At 47.3% G+C, this 22299-nt stretch overlaps 1 protein-coding gene across 1 annotated transcript in view; it reads left to right on the forward strand.

Annotated features, from left to right (window-relative positions):
* The window catches only part of STYXL2 (serine/threonine/tyrosine interacting like 2), a 33288-nt gene extending 16195 nt beyond the window's left edge, over positions 1-17093 (forward strand). Inside the window, exons 2-5 of the mRNA XM_065895929.1 lie at positions 2919-3013; positions 6143-6374; positions 8485-8702; positions 14281-17093. Coding sequence (XP_065752001.1) covers positions 2919-3013; positions 6143-6374; positions 8485-8702; positions 14281-17093 — 3358 coding nt within the window. The remainder of the gene's footprint in view (positions 1-2918; positions 3014-6142; positions 6375-8484; positions 8703-14280) is intronic.
* Positions 17094-22299: the final 5206 nt, after the last annotated feature.

The following is a 22299-nucleotide window of genomic DNA, read 5'->3' on the forward strand; positions in this document are numbered from 1 at the left end:
GCAGGTCTAGCCACGTCCTGGTTAGAGTCATAGGCTACTCCTTTTTTCTGTCAAAGACATTTCTTTTTTCATAGCCTTGCTGGCTCTGATCACATCATTTTCCCAAGGGGGAAATCTGATGTGGATGCTTACTGCAAGGGAATTATTCTGCTAATCAATTCAACTAAACTTATCGAATTCCAAGTTAGCTCCATTCAGTTCAGCTGGACTCAACTCAACTCAACCCAATCCATCCATCCATCCATCTATGCTTCCAACAAGTATTCTTTAAGTACTTTTCTGTCAAAGTCTATGTTGGGCCTGGGGATCCAGCTGGGGTTTCTTCCACCAACCAACTCACCTCCCCTTTCCAATCGAAATGGTATCAGGTACTGTGTGGAGAGAAGACTGGACTCAGACGGCACTGCTCTATTTTTGCAACTTAGCCCTGCCACTTATTTACTGCCTCGGGCAATTTTGTTAACCTCTCTGAGCCACAGTTTCCTCACCTTAAAGCAGGAATAATAATACCTACTTTATGGGAGTTTTGTCAGGATTAAATTTATAAAAGGCACTCAAAAATGGTATCCAGGGATTTCCCTGGCGGTCCAGTGGTTAAGACTTTGCCTTGCAATGCAGGGGATGTGGGTTCAATCCGTAGTCGGGGTGCTAAGACCCCACATGCCTTGTGGCCAAAAAACCAGAACATAAAACAGAAGTAATATTGTAACAAATTCAATAAAGACTTTAAAAATGGTCCACATAAAAAAAAATCTTTTAAAAAAATGGTATCCTGGACTTCCCTGGTGGCACAGCGGTTAAGCATCCACTTGTCAATGCAGGGGACATGGATTTGAGCCCTGGTCCGGGAAGATCCCACATGCCGCGGAGCAGCTAAGCCCGTGAGCCACAACTACTGAAGCCCGTGCGCCTAGAGCCCGTGCTCTGCAACAAGAGAAGCCACCGCAATGAGAAGCCCGCGCACCACAACGGAGAGCAGCCTCTGCTTGCCGCAACTGGAGAAAGCCCGCGCACGGCAACGAAGATCCAACGCAGCCAAAAATAAATAAATTTATAAGAAAAAAAAATGGTATCCATACCCAGCACAGTGGAAGAACACAGACCAAGGAACATCACTGGGAAATTTCTAAACACTGCAAACCAAAGAAGATCCTACAGGTTTCCACAGAGATAAAATAGGTCAATTACAAGGGTCAGGAAACACATTGACTTACGACTTTTAAAAGCAAAACGATAATGGACAAGTTTCTAGTTCTGGGTAAGATGGCAAACACACCCTCCACCTTGACTCTCGCATGGATTGCCCTTATAAAATCTGGACAGAAGGCTACAGCAGCTGTTTGAGGACTCTGAAAAGTAAATAGTTTCAGGCAGATTGAGGAAGAAAACCAGAATCCAAACTACTACCAAATCAGCAGTGTGTGTGTCATGTTTTCCTCTGGAATACACAATCTTGACTCAAGGCAACGTGACAATGATGGCAGCAATAGCGTGAGGTGCCTAAGAAATGAAATATTATTCAGCAATAAGAAGGAACAAATTATTATTGTATAATTTTATATTTTATTATTATAAAATATAAAATTATTATTTAATTTATTAAATAATAATCTATTGATAAAATTATAAATTTATAAAATTATCATATTTATAATTTTATATTTTATTATTTTATAATTATGAAATATTCAGCAATAAGAAGGAACAAATTATTATTGTATAATTTTATATTTTATTATTATAGAATATAAAATTATTATTTAATTTATTAAATAATAATCTATTGATAAAATTATTATAAATTTATAAAATTATATTTATAATTTTATATTTTATAATTATGAAATATTATTCAGCAATAAGAACATGCAATAGAAGAGATGACTCTTAGATGCATTTTGCTAAGTGAAATAAGCCAGATCCAAAAGACTACTGTATTACTTCATTTATTTAACCTTCTGGAAAAGGCCATACTATAGGGAAAGAAAACAGAGCAGTGATTGCTAGGGGATGAGGTGCAGGGAAGTTTTGACTATAAAACGAATGGGGCATGATGGAATTGTTTGGAAAAAAAAAAAGTATCCATTAAGTCCTCTCGCCTTTTTTTAATCCTCTCTGGACATAAAGGGAAGACTAAGTAAAGAAGACCCAAAGCTCACCACAACACCTGGAAAAGAGGAGAACCCACTGGGGAGGAGGGCACCCACCACTGTAGTATGGTCCTAAGCCTTGGTTTTGCCCTTGATTCACCATGATCCTCAAAGATCCCTTTGGACACCTCTGCTGAATTCTTTCCGGGAAATTGACATTTACCTAAATTACTCTATTGCATCCCTGGGCTTAGGCTGGTCCTGGATTTCTTGTGTTCAAAATCAGGACTGTGCAGTTGAGCCCATCTCTATGTTTCCCTCGGTGCTGTGTCAGCCCTTCATCATCAGCCCATGCCCTTTAAGCAGGGAGAAGATACGGGGCATGGAAGGACTGGTGGCAGCCTACCCAGTCCACCAATCCAGCAGGACCCTGCTGGAAGCCCAGTTAGGGACATCCTACAGCATTGATAACAGAGGAGCAGGGACAAGAAAAGAAAAAGGAGCAGCAGTACATCCAAGGGTAGGAACGCACAAAGAAAGTGAAGCCACGTCAGCGTGAGTTCTCCCCGATCTCTTCCCTCCACAACCCAGGCTACCACGTCCTTAAACATCAAGGTGACATCTCTGTTCTAAAAATAAATAGGCAAGTAAGCCATAGCATACCCAGCATTCTGCATTCTTGGGTTCCCTAAACTTAGGAAGGCATTCCCTTTATCTCATTGTTTTCCACTTGTGGCTATTATCAGACCTAGGTTTCTTATCTGAAAAGATTGCCTCCCATTCAGATGCTGCCCAGAGTCATCTCACGTGAATGTCCTCCTCTTTTAGGTACTCGATGGTCTCAGATGCAGAAACAGAAAGCATTTTCATGGAGCCCATTCACCTCTCCTCAGCTGTTGCAGCTAAACAGATCATCAATGAAGGTGATGCCATCAGCTGGGTGGGAGGAGGGAGAGTCCAAGGGTCATCTGGAGACTCTCGGAGGGGGGCCACTGGAAGGTGTCAATGTGCTTCTCACACGCTTCCCATCACATTAAGAGGAGCGGATCCAAAGAAGGCAGTTCCTCCAAGCCCTCCTCATCAACATTCATGGGACAGAGGTGGAAATTATTATGCCTCAGTGTGCACAGTTCTCTAGGCAACAGACTGGGAGGCAGCTCCAATCTGCCCCCAGGGCCCCTCATTCGGTTTTTCAGTTAACCTCAGGGGCCCTGCGATGGCTTATGCCAGAGATGCAGACCTGAGAGCCTAAGAAATAGCATCCAGAGAGTTCTGTTCAAAGGGATGTCTAGATTTAAATCTGCATTTCCACTAGTTCTTAAAGATGGTTTTTAAACTGAAACATGAATGGGGAGGAGGTAAGGAAAGGTGGGGTGGCAAAAGATGTTAATATTTACACAAAAATATTTAGAGCAGAAAACGTACTACATTTCATTCAAGGACACTCATTCCAATTGGATGGATTTTTTCTTTTCCTAATCAATTTTGGGCAAATAATCCTTCACAGTTTCGTTCCTCTCCTTTCTCCTCCTCCCTTTGCACTTGGTGTCTCTCTCACTCCGGATGGGTGGGGTGAGATAAGGCAGTCCTGTTAATTACACAGGGCCCACCTGGCCTTTGGCCTTAATCTGGCATCCACAGCTGGTGGCCGTGATCACTTCCCTAGTGGTGAGAACCAAACACGCTACTCCTCCATGTAGCCCCAGGTCTTGCTTAGTCCCTAGGCCCTTTGTGTCCCCACCAGGGTCCCTGAGGACATCTGGATCTCCTGAGCAGTGAGATATTTTACAGATGTCGCTTGTTGATCTGGGAACCCTAGGAGGCCCCATCTTCTCAAGTAACTTACTTTTTTCTGTTTTCTTTTATCACCCTACCTGGGGTCACTGTTACCTTGCTCCAAGTCAGGCCAAGGTGTCTTGATCCCAGTCTAGTTCTTTCTAAATTGCTTCCAGCACCACCCTAACTCTGGAAGTTCTTTTTCCCTCCTGTGTGGTTGGGAATTTCCCTAACCTTCCATCTTGCAACACCCTTGCGTTGCACTTCACTCTCTGGACAACTCTCCAGGCTTTGGCTCTTGATAAGTAAAAGTCCAGGTTTAAGGGTTGTGAGAAAACCATGTCCTCTCTCTGAAAGCTTCACTTTCAGGTCTATGGGATGCTAGGGACTTTCAGCATTTATACTGTGACCTGAAGCTGAGCAATGCCCTTTTTTTTACCCTAAGCCTTTCTAGGCATTAAGCCTACGTTTCATTAGTCCAAGTGGCTGAAGGATGGTGGGGGAAGAAAAAAAGAATAAATTACAGAAAAAAGGAAAATGTACCGAGTGATACTTCAAAACATTGCCCTACTCAGTAGTGATTAGAGGGGTAAAAATGGATGTCGAAGAACCCTCCAATTTCAGGAAAGTCTGCATACGCCACACATCTGACAGAGTGCAAAGGAGAAATGTCTGGGCTTTACTCTCTTCTGAAGAAGCCTCAGCGAATAGAAATAAACGGGAGGGATTGATGCGGCTGAAGCGTGGAGCAGAGACCTAGGGAAAGTAGGAGCTCCCAGTGGGGATAAGGGGCTGGGACATTTGTTTTTAAATTGGAAGGGGAAGAAATCAAAACAATAACCTGCTATATAAATAGCCGAGGAAGACATTGCTGTATATTTTAATGAGGCAGTGGGGAGTTGTTTTGTTTTGTTTTGTTTTTCCATGTAGTAGAGGAAAGATATCTAAGTAGGGGAGGGAAAGAGAGGAGCTTTTACATTTGCCATGTAAGACCGCAGGAGAGCCAAGAGTGGTGGAGAAAATAGGAACGCTTCATCTATTTTTAAGCAAAATAGAGCACTGGGATTGCAGAGGTTTTCTCCTTCCTGCTTTTGAAACGGATATCAAAGAACATTTAGAGCTGAGACCTGTGCAGGGATGTGGGTGCACATCAGGTGGTTTAGATGAGGGTGGAGAGGAGACGGAAGCTTTAGGGAAATGAAGTTGCCAGCCCTGGGCAGAACCCAGGACTCCTGGATCCGCAGACTTGAGCAGCCCGGCTTACAGACACCTGCTCATTCTGTGAAGGGCGGGGCCACGTCTATTGCCAAACGTGGCTGCACTCTTCACCCACGAGGGAAAGAGGTGGTGCCAGCAAGAGGGTATGGCCGACACAGAGGACACTCCTTTCCTACTTACCTTCTTTCTCCCTCTCTCTCCTCAGTATTTTTGGGCTACAAAGTGAAAGGAAAGGTTTTGCTCTCTTGTATACCTTCTTAGAGAAAGGAAAGATCTTACCTTCCTCCAAATTTGATAATTTGGGAGCAAATACATTAGGAGGAGAAGATAAAGTTTCACTCGAGAGGCAGGTGAATAGAATTTGAATTCATTCGAAATTTGAGCTTTTCTGGGCTGTTGTCAGAAAGGCCCCGAGTGATGTTTTGTGACTGGCATCAGAGCTCATAGGAAACGTTTGCCACCTGTCAGAGAGCTGGGAGGCTGAGGACCACAGGCACCCACACTCTAGTGGGGGAAACAGACAATAAATTAAATAAGTAAATTAAAGGTGTATTAGAAGGTGACCTAGCATAAGTGACTGCTGAAAGTTTCACTTTTCCCAGTTATTTGCCTTCCATGTGTAAAGGAGTCAAACTAATAGAATGAATTATGTTACTAAAGAATGCCATGTATTCATCTGGTAAATGCTTCTAAGCATCTAATTTGTGTGGGTCACTGTGGGATTTACAAGTATAAATTGGGCATACACCAGCTACTTAAGGACCTCGGTCTAAGAAATTATCAGCCAGCTTTAGACAAATACGGGAGGAAATGAGGGAAACTGATGTCTCTTCTCCCACCCCAGTACACCTATGCTGCTGACCCTGACTACAAGTGTCCAGGCCAATGCAGGCTCCTCCTGGTCCCCATTAAGTCCTTCCTGGCAGATCAGATCCTGCTGGATCTAAATGAATTCAGCCCATACGCAGAGTCCTGGCAGCAAATGGGCCAAGAGTGGGTTCTCCCAAGGAGCAGGGAAGGCCCTCCTCTTTGATGAGAACGCTTCCTTGTCCCCCTAGAACTCAAGCCGCGGGGGCTCAAAGCTGAGGCAAAGTGTCCAGGCATGCTGGAGTCTGCCGAGCAGCTGCTTGTGGAGGACCTGTACAACCGTGTCAGGGAAAAGATGGATGACACCAGCCTGTACAACACTCCCTGCATCCTGGACCTACAGCGGGCCTTGGCCCAAGACCGCCAAGAGGCTCCCTGGAATGAGGTGGATGAGGTCTGGCCCAACGTCTTTATAGCAGAGAAGTGAGTCTGATGTCTGGTGGGGGGGAACCATGATCCTTTGTCCTACCACTCTGGGTAGTGCCTGAGATGAAAGTCCCCCAACTTTGACCAAAGGCTCAATAGCTCCCTCCAGCAAACTGTTGTTGGCTGACTACTTTCCCAGCCCTGAACTTGGAGAACGGCCCCACCCACCCACCTGCACACGGAGATCCCCGGGCAAAAATGCTGGCATGACTGCTTACCCTCCAACCCTCTGCCAGGGCTCTCTATCATAGCCTGGCCCCTCCAGGTGCCTTTTCTGGGCCTCCCTTCCTGCCCAGAGCCTTGCCAACACACGCCTCACTATCACCATCATCCCATGACATCCATGACAACCACATAATGGGACATTTGGAGCCATTGACAATATTGATTTTATATATATTTACCAACTTATGAAAGTGTCCACAATATATTGAGAAGATAAAGAGGTTATAAAACAAATATATATAATATGATGCTAACTGAGTAATATATAGAGTATGTGTGTATGTCTGTGTGTGTATGTGCTTTTACATAGACAACAAATTGGAAACAAATGTGATAAAAAGTTTATAGTACTTCTCTCTAGGAGGTGGTTCTGTAAGTGATTTCCATTTTCTTCTTTAGGTTTCTTTTGAATTGTACAGATTTCCTACAGTAAACATGTGTTATTTTTATAATAAGAAAAAAATGTTATTCTTCAAAAGTTTATCAGTGGTTTCCAGAACAAAACCCGAAACAGCTCTCTCACATCCTGGTGCTTTAGTTGTGGTCTTGCCGGTGCATAATTGGTAGCAATAGGCTGGTTTGTGAAATTCGTTTTGCTGATCTATCGGCTACTTAATAAGATCTTTTCCCAATGTAATTACCCATATATCTAGATGCAAGGGAGGGAATCTGGGGTCCCCAGGGCAGGCAGTAGGGAAAATAGCTTTGGACAGTGGGTCTTGTACTCCACTGTGGTGTAATTGGTTGCCCGGGACCTGATTCCCAGAGCTGAGCACCAAGTCCTGAGTGATCCCTAATTAGCTCTGTAGACCCAGAAACATTCACATTGTGATCAACAGGGACCCTGGGCATCTCCAGATATCACCAGCTAAAGGCTTCTGCTCCTTATTGGGCAACTGTCGTCAGGGCCTCTTTAAACTAAGCTCTATTTATTCCGCTGCAATAAAAAGAGCTCTGGGGGCTTCCCTGGTGGCGCAGTGGTTGAGAGTCCGCCTGCCGATGCAGGGGACGCGGGTTCGTGCCCCAGTCCGGGAAGAACCCACATGCTGTGGAGCGGCTGGGCCCGTGAGCCATGGCTGCTGAGCCTGCGCGTCCGGAGCCTGTGCTCCGCGACGGGAGAGGCCACAACAGTGAGAGGCCCGCGTACCGGAAAAAAAAAAAAAAAAAAAAAGAGCTCTGAACTAGAAACCCTGAACCCCAGTTCTTATTCAGAGTCTTTTTCTTTGAACAAGTCATAAAAGCTATCTGATTCAATTTTACAGTCTTCAAACGGGAAGGGGATATATGTATACATATAGCTGATTCACTTCATTGTACAGCAGAAACTAACACAACATTGTTAAGCAACTATACCCCAATTTATAAAAATGGGGGGGAAACAATAATAATAATACCTATAAAACAAAAAGAATAGTTGTCCTGTCTACCTCTTAAGTTTATTATTAGGAGAAAATAAACTAATGCATATGAAAGCACTTTGAAAAATATAGCATGCCATATCAATGTGAAGCACACATTTTATTATTATTTTTGCCTGCCACTTCTGTGTCTTGATAACTGTGCATCCCAAAGGCATGGAATTTTAGCCTAGAGGTCTCTGGGCCAATCAAAGCTTTCCTTACACGTCAGTCTTGTTCTCTTCTTTCTCCTGTCCTCCCTTGCCCAGCACCCCGTCCCTTCTCTCTCTCGCCAGATCTAAGTCACCGGTGCCTTTTTAAAACAGTATTTCCAGTGAGCCCCAGACACATGGGTGAGCAGAGAAGGAGGTATTCACCCAGCTGTGGCCCTCCTGACCTGGCTGAAGCGGGCTTCCAATCTCAGTGGTAAGGCACCTTTCTAGTTCTGACTATGGCAAAAAATGCCTCTGCCTCTTTCCCTTCAGGAGCGTGGCTGTGAACAAGGGGAGGCTGAAGCGGCTGGGAATTACCCACATCCTGAATGCTGCTCATGGCACTGGCGTCTACACTGGGCCTGAATTCTACACTGGCCTGGAGATCCAGTACCTGGGTGTGGAGGTCGATGACTTCCCTGAGGTGAACATCTCCAAGCATTTCCGGAAGGCAGCTGAGTTCCTGGATGAAGCCCTGCTGACCTATAGAGGTGAGGCGGTCTGTCTGCTCCAGGCTGCTGGAATTCCACAGGGGGAGGAAGGACAAAAGGAATGTTATGAAAACCTGCAGGTTATCTGCTGTCTGGAGGTCATCTGTCTTAAGACAGTTGTTGTCTCATTCTAGGACAAGGGGAAAGGAATGGACCATCATTCATCCAATAAGTAATTATTAAGGGCCCAACACGTGCCAGGTGCTATTCTTGGCATTGTGGTGAAAGATATAGATAAAGCTTCTGGCCTTTGATACTTACCTTGTAGTGAAGGCAGAAAAAATTAGAAAGAAAAGAGAAAGAAAAAGAAAAATGTCAGATACTGATCAGTGTGAGGCAGAGATGAGAACTGGAATGATATGTGGGAGTGTCTGGCTAGCTCCCTCAGGTAGATAGCTAGCGGGAAGCAGCCGCATAGCACAGGGAGATCAGCTCGGGGCTTTGTGACCGCCTGGAGGGGTGGGATAGGGAGGGTGGGAGGGAGGGAGATGCAAGAGGGAGGAGATATGGGAACACATGCATATGTATAACTGATTCACTTTGTTATACAGCAGAAACTAACACACCATTGTAAAGCAATTATACTCCAATAAAGATGTAAATAAATAAACAGAAGAAAAAAAAAAAGAGTGGTTGAGAAGGCCTCTCGGAGAAGGGGGCGTTTAAGCTGAGTGATAAGAAGGAACTAGCCATGGAAAAATTGGAAGAAGAACATTCCTGGCCAAGGGACGTGCCAGTGCAAAATTCCTAAGGTGGAATAAGCTTGGTGTATTCAGGAATCACAAGGCGAGTGTGGGTTAGCCTGGTAGATAAGGGTGGCAGGGGTCCATCGTGCAGGAAGTTGAGGACCAAGGTAAGGGAGTTGAAAGGCACCTTGATCTGATCTGCATTATGGAAAACTCACTCCCTGGGCTTTGAAGGCAAGACCGGGTGGGAGGGGAGGGGAGAGTGGGAGTGAGGAAAGCAGTGCTGAGGCTGTCACTGTAGTCTAAGTGGGATAATAGGAGACTATCTAGAGAGTTGATGGGACATCCATCTCAATGAGGATCTCAATGAGGAGAGGCTGAAACCAATGCAGTGAGAGCAGGTGGGAGTTCAGGATCTGGTGCCCAAAAACCCATGCTTCAGTCCAGGATTTGCTATGTTCTCTCTATACAAGGAACCGCCGTTTCCTTATCTATAGAACAAATAGATCTAATTTTCCTAAAATTGCTGTGAGGATTAAAATTGTAAAAATGCATATAAGGGCTTACTTCGCATAGAACTGGGTAAATAATAAATGTTTAAAACGTTACAGGGCTTCCCTGGTGGCACAGTGGTTGAGAGTCCGCCTGCCGATGCAGGGGACACGGGTTCGTGCCCCGGTCGGGGAGGATCCCACATGCCGTGGAGCGGCTGGGCCCGTGAGCCATGGCCGCTGAGCCTGCGCGTCCGGAGCCTGTGCTCCGCAATGGGAGAGGCCAGAACAGTGAGAGGCCCGCGTACCGCAAAAAAAAAAAGTTGCAGCCATTACTATAATGAATGTTATTAACTATTCCTGGGAAGGACATTTCCTATCATCACCAATGGCCAAGAAGGGTAATTTTTAATGGATACATATATATATAGAGAGAGAGAGAGAGAGGAAAAAAAAAAGAGGGAGAGAGAGAGACAGAGAGGGGAAATATTTTTATATATGTATACATTTTTATTAAATTATAATTTATAAATGTTATGTATATAATAATTATATAACTATATAAAATGATTTTCTCCCCTTTTCAATGCTTAAAAAACCTACTTTTAAGAACGTATTTCTTCTGACAAAAGTGGACTTGTCTGCCAAGGGTCTGTGGGAGATGGGATTTCTTCCGCTGCTTTGCCGGGTGCTGACGGCCACTTCTCGGCCGAACGAGGGAAGCCATAGCCGCGGCAACCGGCCGGCGGGGCTCGAGCAGCATCCCGGGCGAGTGAGGCGGCTCGCAGAGCCGAAACGCATCCCCAGAAGCGGGTGAAGCTGCCCGGAGGGTGGCGGCGTGGCAGGGAGGCGGCGGGCTGGGCGTCCAAGAGCTGCGAGGCCGGAGCAGGCAAGTGTCCTGTCTCGGGGAGAGGGAGACGGCAGCACTCCCTCCAGGGCAGGTTCTCCCCACGACCCAAAGCGGTGCCGCAGGGCCTGCGGGCGAGCGCAGCAGCTCTGCCGGGTCGATCGGGTGGTCCCCATCACCTGCCCGGCCTGTGCGTCCTGCAGACCATCTCCTCTCCCCTTGCTGCTATCAGCTGCCTTCAGGCTCACCCTCCCTAGTCTCCGCACCCCCGCGAGGCAGGGAAAGGACGGTATATCCTTTACAGTGGTTGTAGCCTTTGTGGGCACTTCCTACCCCGGGGGCAGACAGCTGTCACCATCCCTGGAATTAACCTCCTGAGCCTTAGTTTCTGTGGTTTTTCTCCACTCTCGGATGCTTCCGAGTCAGTTCTTAACAAGGAGGAAGGCAAAACATACCCCTGGCTCTGAACATTTTACATAATAATCACAATGACCCCTTGAGAAGGTATTTACATTTTGCAAATTGGGAAATCCCGCTCATCAGGTTAAGTGATGGCCACCGTGAAACAATTAAGATTCCTTTGATTGCCAGTAAGTAGAAAGCATCTGAAACTACTTAACAAAATGCAACAAAAGCATTAATTACAGCAATACAAGGAGAAATCCAAAGACAGGAAGGTGGCCCCAGGATGGTCTGGAACAAGCACTGGACAGCCTCAGGACTCTTGGTTCCATCACCGCTTTCTACTTCAGAGAGCATGGCCCACCACAGGCCTGACAATAACCGCTAACTTCCTGCCTCAGTTCCATTTCCACGTTCCCTGGAGAGAAAATTCGTTTGTCAGACTCTGGTCCTTTGTCTACCCTAAATTCTATCCACAGTGGCAAGGGGGGTGGCTTCTGGGCAAGTACTTCTCATTTTCCTGGGGTGCAGAGAGGGGGAAAGTTCTGAGGAAAAGCAGAATTATGAATTGGGAGGATACAAAACAAATGCCTGCCATATAAAGGCATACTGAGAGTGTGAGAGAACTGGAACCCAGCCTTACTCAAGTCCAGGGCTCTCTCCACTAGCTGTACTCGTCAAATCTTTAAGCACATCTAGACAGACCACCCCGCCCCACGTCCCCCCGCCATCAGCCCTGCTGCTAATCAAGACGGCAACTGCAAATTAGAAAAAAGACCACCTTCCTCAAGCCTTTTTACTGCTGGAGAGTTTTCATAATAACCAAACAAATCAACTTTGACTTCAAAGTTAAAGGCGTCCCCTCGAGTTGTGTCAAGCATAAGCTGTACATTAGTGTGGCCTTGTGCCTAACAGAGGAAATAAAAAATCCTTTCGTTGCTCTGGGTGAATTGGGTGGGGCCCCAAGTCTGACCTACCCAGCTCTCCCCTGTCCCTCAGGCTGCCCCTGACATTCTTCAGAGGAATCCCAGGTGTAAGGAACATAGCACGGAAAAGAATGGCACCCCAGCCTGGCCTCCACCAGACTGAGTCTGATTGTATTTGATGCCCTTATGAGCAAGCCTAGCTGCCTGTGTCCTGAAGTGTCCTGAAGTGAGCTGGCCTAGTAACCACCTCCAGAAGAAGTGAATGAGACCTTGGTACTAATTGTAGTAAATTGTGACCTGGTCGGCCAGTTAAAAGGGGATCCTTGCTGAGGGACAGCTGAGCCCTGAGCTGGAGGAGGGAGGGGATAAGACATTGAATCTGTAGATGCTCTTTTAGTGGCTTTGATTCTGCTTGCTTACCTCCCCCTAGTGGCTGCTGGCCCTTGGCATGAAGGCCTTTCAGCATTATTGGACCTCAGGGCCCTCAAGTCTTGCCTTGGTCTCTGGCCTTCTATGTGACAAAGACATGGTCTTAACTGGTACTAAGATATAATAATAGAAGTCACCCCCAGCCCATATTGTAAAATAGGACTCTTAACTGATTTAACAAATATCCCCGAAGACTGTTGACAAATAGATTGATGACAGCCTGGAGGGAGATCTCTAGTGGTCCCAGAGTGCATTTTAAACAGTCATAGAATGAAGGCATGTTTGTCATGTTTATGAAGGATGCAAAGCAGAGGGGGAAGCTGGGGAATAACTGATCTATTGAATGGTAGAATTGAGACTTGCAAAAGCTTCTGTTAGCCTATAAGAACAGGCTATAACTACCAAAAACATCAATAGGAATTTGTAGAGTTATCTTTATGTTTTAAGAATGCTGCAAGATAAGAGAGACGTGGCTTGATAGCAGTTTTTTTTAGAAGGCTTTATAGGTTTCAATTGATAAAAAAGATAATTTGAGTTCACTGTGTGATGTATCCACCCACATTGCAAGCTCAGATGGCATCAGTGAAGACCCAGTGCCCAGAAAAAGAGTGGCGAGGGGCCCACTCTACTCTGTATGGGTCAGTCCAAACCTGAAATATCTTGCTCCGTACTGACACAACTTCCTTAGGAATAAAACTGATAAATTCAAGTTTGACCTAAAAAGAGTGGCAAGTATAGTAATGGAACATGAAAAAATGTTTGACTAATGATTGAAAGACCTAGAATAGCGAGGAAAAGAAAAAAGAAAAAGGAAAAAAAAAAACTCTAGTGAAGACTATGATCGTGATTTTCTTAAAGATTTTTGTATCGGGCTTCCCTGGTGGCGCAGTGGTTGAGAGTCCGCCTGCCGATGCTGGGGACACAGGTTCGTGCCCCGGTCCGGGAAGATCCCACATGCCACGGAGCGGCTGGGCCCGTGAGCCATGGCCACTGAGCCTGCGCGTCCGGAGCCTGTCCTCTGCAACGGGAGAGGCCACAACAGTGAGAGGCCCGCGTACCACAAAAAAAAAAAAAAAAAAGATTTTTATATTAAAGATCTGATTCATACAGATATATTTATTATTTACCTTTGTACGTCAAAGCAGGAACATTAGGTGCCTGTTACAGAAAGTTATCTTTTGCCCTAACATGTGAAAGAATTTTCAAAAAATTAGAATGACATAAATATGGAATGAGAGGGGTGTGTGTGTGTGTGTGTGTGTGTGTGTCTGTCTGTCTATCTGTCTAAGATACTGAGCTCTCTGTCACCGGAAGCATCTGGCAGAGTCTGGATGATGGATTATCCAGCATCAAGGAAGTTGTAAAAGGAATTCTCAAGGGACTTGTGGTCCTTTCCAACACTGAGATTCCACTTCTCTGTGATTCATTCATCTCAGGCTCATTCCTTTTCTTCTCTATTCTTTTATTTTTCCTCCTTCTGATGCTCAGTCTGGTGGAGAGAAAGTGCACTCCAGTGTTTCAAAAATGGGGACAGTGGTTAGTTCCTTTCTTCCCCACCCACTCCCCACTCCCTGCTGTGTTCAGAAAATGCGGAAGATGCTCCCTCGAGCACAGGGCAGTGTCAGTGCTCTGTGTGACATCTGGAATATGGGGGCAATGATTCTTGTGCCCCATGGGACTTAAGCGTGGATGAATATGAGATGCCAAGGAAACGTATTAAATCCAGCACATCAAAACAGCTCTTAAAAAAAATATACAAGTGCCGTTACATCACTACCTCTTGTGTTTTCTTCTCAGGGAAAGTCCTGGTCAGCAGTGAAATGGGCATCAGCCGCTCAGCAGTGCTGGTGGTCGCCTACCTGATGATCTTCCACAATATGACCATCCTGGAGGCCTTGATGACCGTGCGCAAGAAGCGGGCCATCTACCCCAACGACGGCTTCCTGAAGCAGCTCTGGGAGCTCAACGAGAAGCTGATGGAGGAGAGAGAAGAGGACTTTGGCAGGGAGGGTGGAGAAGAGGAAGCGGAGGAGGGCGAGGACGCAGGGAGCACGGTTGGGGCCAAAGTGCACGCCCTCACCGTGGAAGAGGAGGATGACGCCACCAGTCACCTGAGTAGCTCCTCCTTGGGGGAGGCCAGCCAAGCCTCCAAGCCCCTCACCCTCATCGATGAAGAAGAGGAGGAGAAACTCTACGAGGCGTGGAAGAAGGGGCAGGGTCTCCCCACGGGCAAGGTCCCCCGGGGCGGCGACGACAGGAGCTCAGCCTCCTCCGGCCAGAGTGAGCAGGAGCCCGAGAATGAGGATGTGGAGAGAATCGTCTGGGAGTGGCAGAGCCGAAATGAGAGGTACCAGGCAGAGGGGCACCGGAAGTGGAGTAGGGAGGAGGAAGAGGAGGAGGAGGGTGACGACGGCTCCTTTGTGAGCAGAAGACGGGGGCACGCGACGAGTGAGAGCAGCACCTCTGACAGTGTGAGCAGCCGCGACATCCGGGTCCTGAAGCAGCAGCTGGACCTGAACCGAGGCGGGAGACGCCGCTCTGACTCGGTGTCCACGGAGAGCACCTGGGACACGTGGAACCAGAGGCTACTGGAGATTGAGAAGGAGGCTTCGCGGAGGTACCACTCCAGGAGCAAGAGGGAGGAAGGAGACGCCAGCTCGGAGGTGGGGAACGGGACGCGGGAGGATGACGAGGAGAGTGTGTCCTCTGAGGCCAGCTCCTTCTATAACTTCTGCCGCAGGAACAAGGACAAGCTCACTGCCCTGGAAAGGTGGAAGATCAAGAGAATCCAATTTGGATTTCACAAGAAAGACTCGGAGGCAGGAGACGGCAGCAGTGAGCAACGTGCAGAGGAGGCCGAGGGGGAGAAGAAGAACCTCTCTGACGTCAACCTGTCCGCCTACCAGGCCTGGAAGCTGAAGCACCAGAAGGTGGGCAGTGAGAACAAGGAGGAGGTGCTGGAGCTCAGCAAGGGAGAAGACTCGGCCTTGGCCAAGAAGAGGCAACGGAGGCTGGAGCTGCTGGAGAGGAGCAGGCAGACACTGGAGGAGAGCCAGTCCATGGGAAGCTGGGAGGCAGACAGTTCAGCTGCCAGTGGGAGCATCCCCCTGTCTGCATTCTGGTCCGCAGCCCCCTCAGTCAGTGCTGGTGGGGACACAGTGTCGGTGCTCAGTGCCCAAAGCCACAACTCCCATCCCTCTCAGGCCCTAAGCAATGCAGGGGGATGCTCAGCCTCCGCCCCCACCACACCTCTACCTAACCTGCCAGTGGGGCCCGGAGACACCATTTCCATTGCCAGCATTCAGAACTGGATTGTCAACGTAGTCAGCGAAACTCTCACCCAGAAGCAAAATGAAGGGCTGCTGTTGTCCCACTCACCATCTGTTGCAAGCATGAAGGTGGCACCAGCAGCCAGCTGCCTGGGGGATGACCAAGTCTCCATGCTTAGTGGCCAGAGCAACTCCTCCCTGGGCGGCTGCCTGCTCCCTCAAAGCCAGGCAAGACCCAGCTCCGATACGCAGTCCATGCTGTCCACCCACGTCACACGGAGCTCGAGAGCTGAGGGTACTGGGAGCAAAGTGAGGGGGACCAGCAAGCCCATCTGTAGCCTCTTTGCTGACAGTGTTGACCTAAAGGAGCTTGGCCGGAAGGAGAAGGAGATGCAAACAGAGCTGAGGGAGAAGATGTCTGAGTACAAAATGGAGAAGCTGGCCTCTGACAACAAACGCAGCTCCCTTTTCAAGAAGAAGAAGGTCAAGGAAGATGAGGATGATGACGTGGGTAATAGGGATGAGGACACTGACAGTGCCATAGGGAGCTTCCGGTATTCTTCCCGCAGTAATTCCCAGAAACCCGAAACAGACACCTCCTCTTCCCTGGCTATCTCTGATAGTTATGGAAGTGGCAGCAGAGCTGGCAAAGAGATGGAGAGCAGTATTAATAAGTGGCTCAGTGGCCTCAGGACAGAGGAAAAATCTCCTCCCCAAAGTGATTGGTCTGGAAGCTCCAGGGGGAAGTGCACCAGATCTTCCCTGCTCTGGGAGACGGAGTCTAAGTCTTCCAGTTACAAGTTCTCCAAATCCCGGTCAGAGGAGCAGGACACCTCCTCCTACCATGAGGCCAATGGCAACTCTGTAAGAAGCACTTCACGGTTCTCTGCTTCCTCCACCAGGGAGGGCAGAGAGATGCACACGTTCTCCAGGTCCATGTTCAGTGAGACCTCAAGCTCCCGAGAGGAAAGCCCAGAGCCCTACTTTTTCCGCCGGACCCCTGAGCCCTCTGAAGGGGAAGAGTCCCCAGAACCACGGCGTCCGAATTGGGCCAGACCCAGGGACTGGGAAGATGTGGAAGAGTCATCCAAGTCAGATTTTTCTGAATTTGGAGCCAAGAGGAAATTCACCCAGAGCTTCATGAGGTCTGAAGAGGAGGGAGAGAAGGAGAGGACGGAAAAGAGAGAGGAAGGGAGGTTTGCTTCAGGGCGGCGGTCCCAGTATCGGAGAAGCACTGACAGGGAGGAGGAGGAAGAAATGGACGATGAAGCCATCATTGCTGCCTGGAGACGCCGGCAAGAAGAAACCAGGACTAAGCTGCAGAGAAGGAGGGAGGATTAAGCTGGGCAAAGTGGATCTGGGAGACACTGAGAACACAGGGAGAGGCCATACGGCTTAGCACAGGGCTCAGGGCATACATTGCCACAGCCCATCAAGGGACAAGGTTGTGGAGAGGATCATATGGAGGGGCAGAAGTGAAATGAGAGGTACCAGGCAGAAGGGCACTGGATGTGGTGTAGGGAGGAAGCAGAGGAGAAGGAGAAGAGACATAAATGTAAGGTCCCAATGAGGGGCAAGCTGACACCATTTCTGTTGCCCAGTGTCCTCTAAGCTTTGGTGCTTTACTTGTATATTTGATTTTGTTCATCACAGACTAGAAAGATAGGCTTGCAGAGGCACTATAGTTTGTTGGAGACTCCAGCTTACATCCAAGAAGGCTGTGAATACACAACATCGTTCTATATGTAGAGGTTCTATTATGAGGCCCAGGAAACCTATCCTGTGGCATGTCTCACCTCTCCCAGCAATGCTGAGTTCCGGTTGTTTCTTTTGAATGTTTTGGATCTCCATTAAATTGATATGTTGTCAAATATTTCTTCTTCATTCTGGTCACTTTTAGCTCTTTGGATATTAGCAGAATCCCAATTTAAGAGACAGATGTGTTACCACGAGCCAGCCTCACCTTGTGCTGCAAAAGCTGTGTCTCCAGAAAATACCGTTATCACCTTTTTATGAAAAATAATAACCAAGTATTTAGTTTAGGATACAGTGCAGTGGGAAGACACTAGGGGGACCCTTGAGAGTAACAGAGGGAACTCGAGAAAGAGAGAACAGGTGAGAGTGGCAAGCTAAAGGTAGAGAGTCCCTCTGGAATTGCAGGGAAAAAAAGCAAACCATGAGGGAGACAAGAAAAGAAGCCCAGTACAGGGAGATGGAGATGTATCTTTATGAAATCTTGTGGTCATCCTTGCTCTTCATTCCTTGGAGGATCATTGGACAATGCAGTGGGCAGTCAACTTGATCCTTCCCTGCACTCTGGATGGGCTAAGTTGGTGAGATTTCCTTACCTTTCGTTCTCAAGGGTTTCCACCCCTCCAAACACAGGTTGAATTGCCGAAGCAAGAGGCATATTTTGGGCACCTACCTCAAACACTGATGGACTCATTTCTATAGTTCCTTTCAAGCTGCAGCATCTTGCAGGATTCGAAAACAGGCACATGCCATGCAGGGGTCCAAGACGTCTTGATCAGTCAAAAAAATCTAATTCATGGGGGCTTCCCTGGTGGCGCAGTGGTTGAGAGTCCGCCTGCCGTTGCAGGGGACACGGGTTTGTGCCCCGGTCCGGGAAGATCCCACATGCCGCGGAGCGGCTGGGCCCGTGAGCCACGGCCGCTGAGCCTGCGCGTCCGGAGCCTGTCCTCCGCAACGGGAGAGGCCACAACAGTGAGAGGCCCGCGTAACACATAAAAAAAAAAAAAAAAAAAAAAATCTAATTCATGAGACAAAGTTGGAAGGGCAGGAGATAAGGAGGAATCCACCAATGGGATGAATTGTATGTGATCACTAAAACCTTAGTTTCATGGGACATGGAGATGATGCATCCTTTCTATGTGGATTAGTTAACATTACACATTGCAATGAGCACAAAGATACCAAGACAAAAGGAGCAGACTTGAGCTCAAACCCAGACCTGAACATTAGCTGCTGTCCAAGTAACTGAATTAATTTGCTCACCTTCCCTCTAACACTTCAGCCTGAAGTTCAGTTGCTGATGGAACTCATCTCCCCTGCACTGGCTGAGGGAGAATGAGGCCTTAAAAAAAACACTGCTCAGCCTTTGTCCCATTTGCCCCTTTGCTTCTTCCTTTGCTCATTTTACTTTAGTCAGCCTTCGTCCCTAGTTTCCATGCTCAACAAGTCATTCTCATCGTTCAAGATGGCGCTATCCTCATAGGCCCACTGCAAAAAGGCTGGTTGTGGCCCGTTTTATCTTCTGGGTGAGCTCAAGTCTTCCTCTCTCATTTCATCCCTACAGGGAAGTTTCTGATACAGGCACAGACAATCACTTGAGCGTCTATTCTAGAAGGTTGATCTTCTGGAGAGAGGATTGAGAATATCCCTGGGACAACAGCTCTCTTTTTCTTTTCCTGATTTTCCTACCTTGAATTATCTTGCAATTTGACCATCAATATTTAGAGAGCCAAGTTCAGGGACCAAATTAACTGACAGGTCAGCTGAGCAGCTGCCCCCAGTGCCCATACATAAGGATCCAATTAACGCAGCTCTCTACACATGTCTTTTTTTCTAACCTAACTGGAAAATAAATAAATTGACCTCAATCATGTCAAGAAATTTTTAAAAAATTCCTAGTCAATCCTAACTAATGGCCCACTGAATGGAAGTTGAACGAACATGTGAAGCATCTTGGTTTAAAGAGTCACCCTGTTGTTCTCCAGACCTGAATTTGAGCCTGGTGGAAACAGACCAAGGAGACCACCTAGGCTGCTTTTACTTGAGCTCATAGGCTAGAAGGGCAACACTTGGTCCACATGGTCCATATGTGGACTAGCTCAAAGAAGGAAACCCAAGAGGGGCCAGGGTGAAGACCTAGAGAAAGGCTTTTGCTTACTGTGTCTCCAAGGATAGCTCCTTCGGGATCCTGTGCTCAGGGAGGTGTCTGCCTGAGAGTTCAGGATTCTGAATTCAGCTTATTCCTGGAGTCCAGACTATATCTTGGTAAACCACATCAGTGGAAATTTTATATGAGTTATAATGAGCTTGAAGGAATAGCTGGGATTTGAAGTATTAAGATCCCAGCTATGACTTCTGAATTAGACCTAACCTAGGATGATAGGTTGCACTTCAGCCTTCTAGTCTCTGAATGACATTAAAAGGTAGGCATTGTGTCAGTAAAGATCTCAGTAGATGATACCCAAAGTGGTAACTGACAAGAGTTCAATGGAGGAACTATTTACAGAGGCATGGGCAGGGTTAAGGGATCAAAAAGGAATAGCAAAGCACCCAGGTACTAGAATAGTGAGATATTGATACAACTCTAGGACTGAGGGGGCAAAGTGACGGAGCTGTTTGCAGAGCCCAGCAAGAGCCATAACCATGGGAGGAGGGCCACCTGGCAACCTGGCAGGGGAGTGAGGAGAATGAATACCACGACCTCTCTCTCCTCCTTTCCTATGGGGTCCACACTAGTAACTTTCATTGGCCAAACCTAACTGGAATCCAGCGGGTGGGAGAGCCCAGTAGTCTGGAGAACAAAAAGTGGATTGGGAGGGGCAAAGAGAGAATTACCAGCACAGAGGTTAATACATTTAAATGGAAAGGCCATCTCAGTAGAGCCTTTCCAATGATGTTTTAAATGACTGGGAACAATGTGCACTGAACACAAGATCCACTCTTAAGAATTAATTAACCACTGGAATGTGGTTTTAGCTATGCAAAACCAACTAATAGAGTCAGTGATTTTGTTTTACAGGAAAGAAAAAGAGGAGACAGATCTGAATCAATGGCCTTCATCTACCTCTGAGTTATATAAAAAGCTCACTTAGAGACTTCCGGGATAGGGGTAGAATTGTGTACAGAAAGGAGCCCCACAAGAGTGGAAATCCTGCATAGGATGCGGAGGTTGGTAGTAAGAGAGAGAGAACACATTTTTTTTAACCTCCAAGGTGAGGCCCTAGAGGGGAAATGAAGTCATGGAGTCCGTGAAAAAAAAATAAGGTGGATCCGAAGCACCCCAGCAGGAAGCAGGAGACACACCCAGATTAGGTAATTCAAAAAGGAATCTCGTAAAGGAGCCATTTACAGAGGTGTGGGCAGGATGGAGAGGTATAGTGTGCACCCCAGGGTTAGGGGTTAGATCCCTGGGCCTAAAGAGGCAAGAGCTGTTACTAGACCCCTAGAGACAGAGGGGCCTGTGCAGAGGGGTCAGTCTCACAAAAGCTGAGACCTTTGGTCTAGGGAGCCATGTTGACAGGACCCCATAGGAAAGGAGCCAGAGAACTTCAGCCTCCAGGCCCCTGCCGCCACCCGGCCGTCCCCAAAAACAACCCAGAGGGAAGGGAGCTGGTGCCTGCAATCCATGTAGGTCAGCCTCCTGGGGCACAGAGGAGGGTGGGGAAGGATGGACCATGGATCTGGCATGGCAGACAGAAGATACCCAATAACAGGGGCAAAATTTCAAGCCAGTGCACCAGTTATCCTGTGGTATATTGCTTTTAGTGATTGGAATATTACCAGAAGAGGGCATATGAATTTCTCTGGACTCCCTGAAACCTTTATCCCTGGTGTTATTAACCAATGACAGTGAAATAACTTCTTGCCACAGCCTGCCTAAAACATTCCAAACAGAGTTGCCTTTGTGAGAAGAATCTTGAATACACATTTCTACCTACTCTTAGGATCATCTACTCCTATGAGCTTTGGTTCAGGGCTCATGTTTTAAAGCACTATTTTCTGTGTCAGCTCCTGCCGCTATGCAGGATGCCTGCCATCTCTTTCACGTGCCAACCAGAAATCAACTCCCCATCCCCGCCACACACACACTCACGAGGAAATTTCATGTAAAATCTGTATTTTAAGTCACACCATCCCGCCCAAATACCTGCCAAATTAGTATAAATACGTCCACGTGCGTGTGAAGGTAATCAGTTTTATTTTTATAGCTTCCAAACACCACCACTGTCATTTTTGGACATCGTGGCCCCAGCTAGCATCTGTGAGCATCTGTGCACGCAGGTCAGCCGCTGCAGCAGCTGAGCCTCCCCACCGCCAGCCATTCAGTCACCTGGATCGTGGGTGGATATGGCGTCTCAGAGCGGGTGGCAGATCCACTTGGTTCAGCTTCACGTGTCTTTAAGTTCCTGGAGGCAGAAGCTGGATTCAGCTTTGGTGGCAACTCTGACAAGTGGCCACAACCAATAATTCAATTCAATTTAGCTCAGTTTGATAAACATTTCTTGAATGCCAGTCTTATACCAACACTGCTCCAGGGCACTGTGCTATTGAAAGCGTGCTACCTGAAGTAATGGAAGATAGAGACAATCTCAAGTAAGAGAGAGTCCTAAGTCCCTCATGAGAAAGTATTTTTGAAAAATTGCCCAGGTTAGACAACTATCAAGGCACCTGGGTCCAAGCTTAGTAGCCAGCCAGGTATATCGGAAGAACACCAACCACTGAATCTTGAAAGCTCACAGCCAGCTTTGACACCTCCTTTCCCTCGTCCCTCACCTGAGCCAGGTGATTCTGCTTT

Source organism: Phocoena phocoena, chromosome 1, assembly GCF_963924675.1.
Source record: "Phocoena phocoena chromosome 1, mPhoPho1.1, whole genome shotgun sequence".
NCBI classification, from domain to species: Eukaryota; Metazoa; Chordata; class Mammalia; order Artiodactyla; family Phocoenidae; genus Phocoena; species Phocoena phocoena.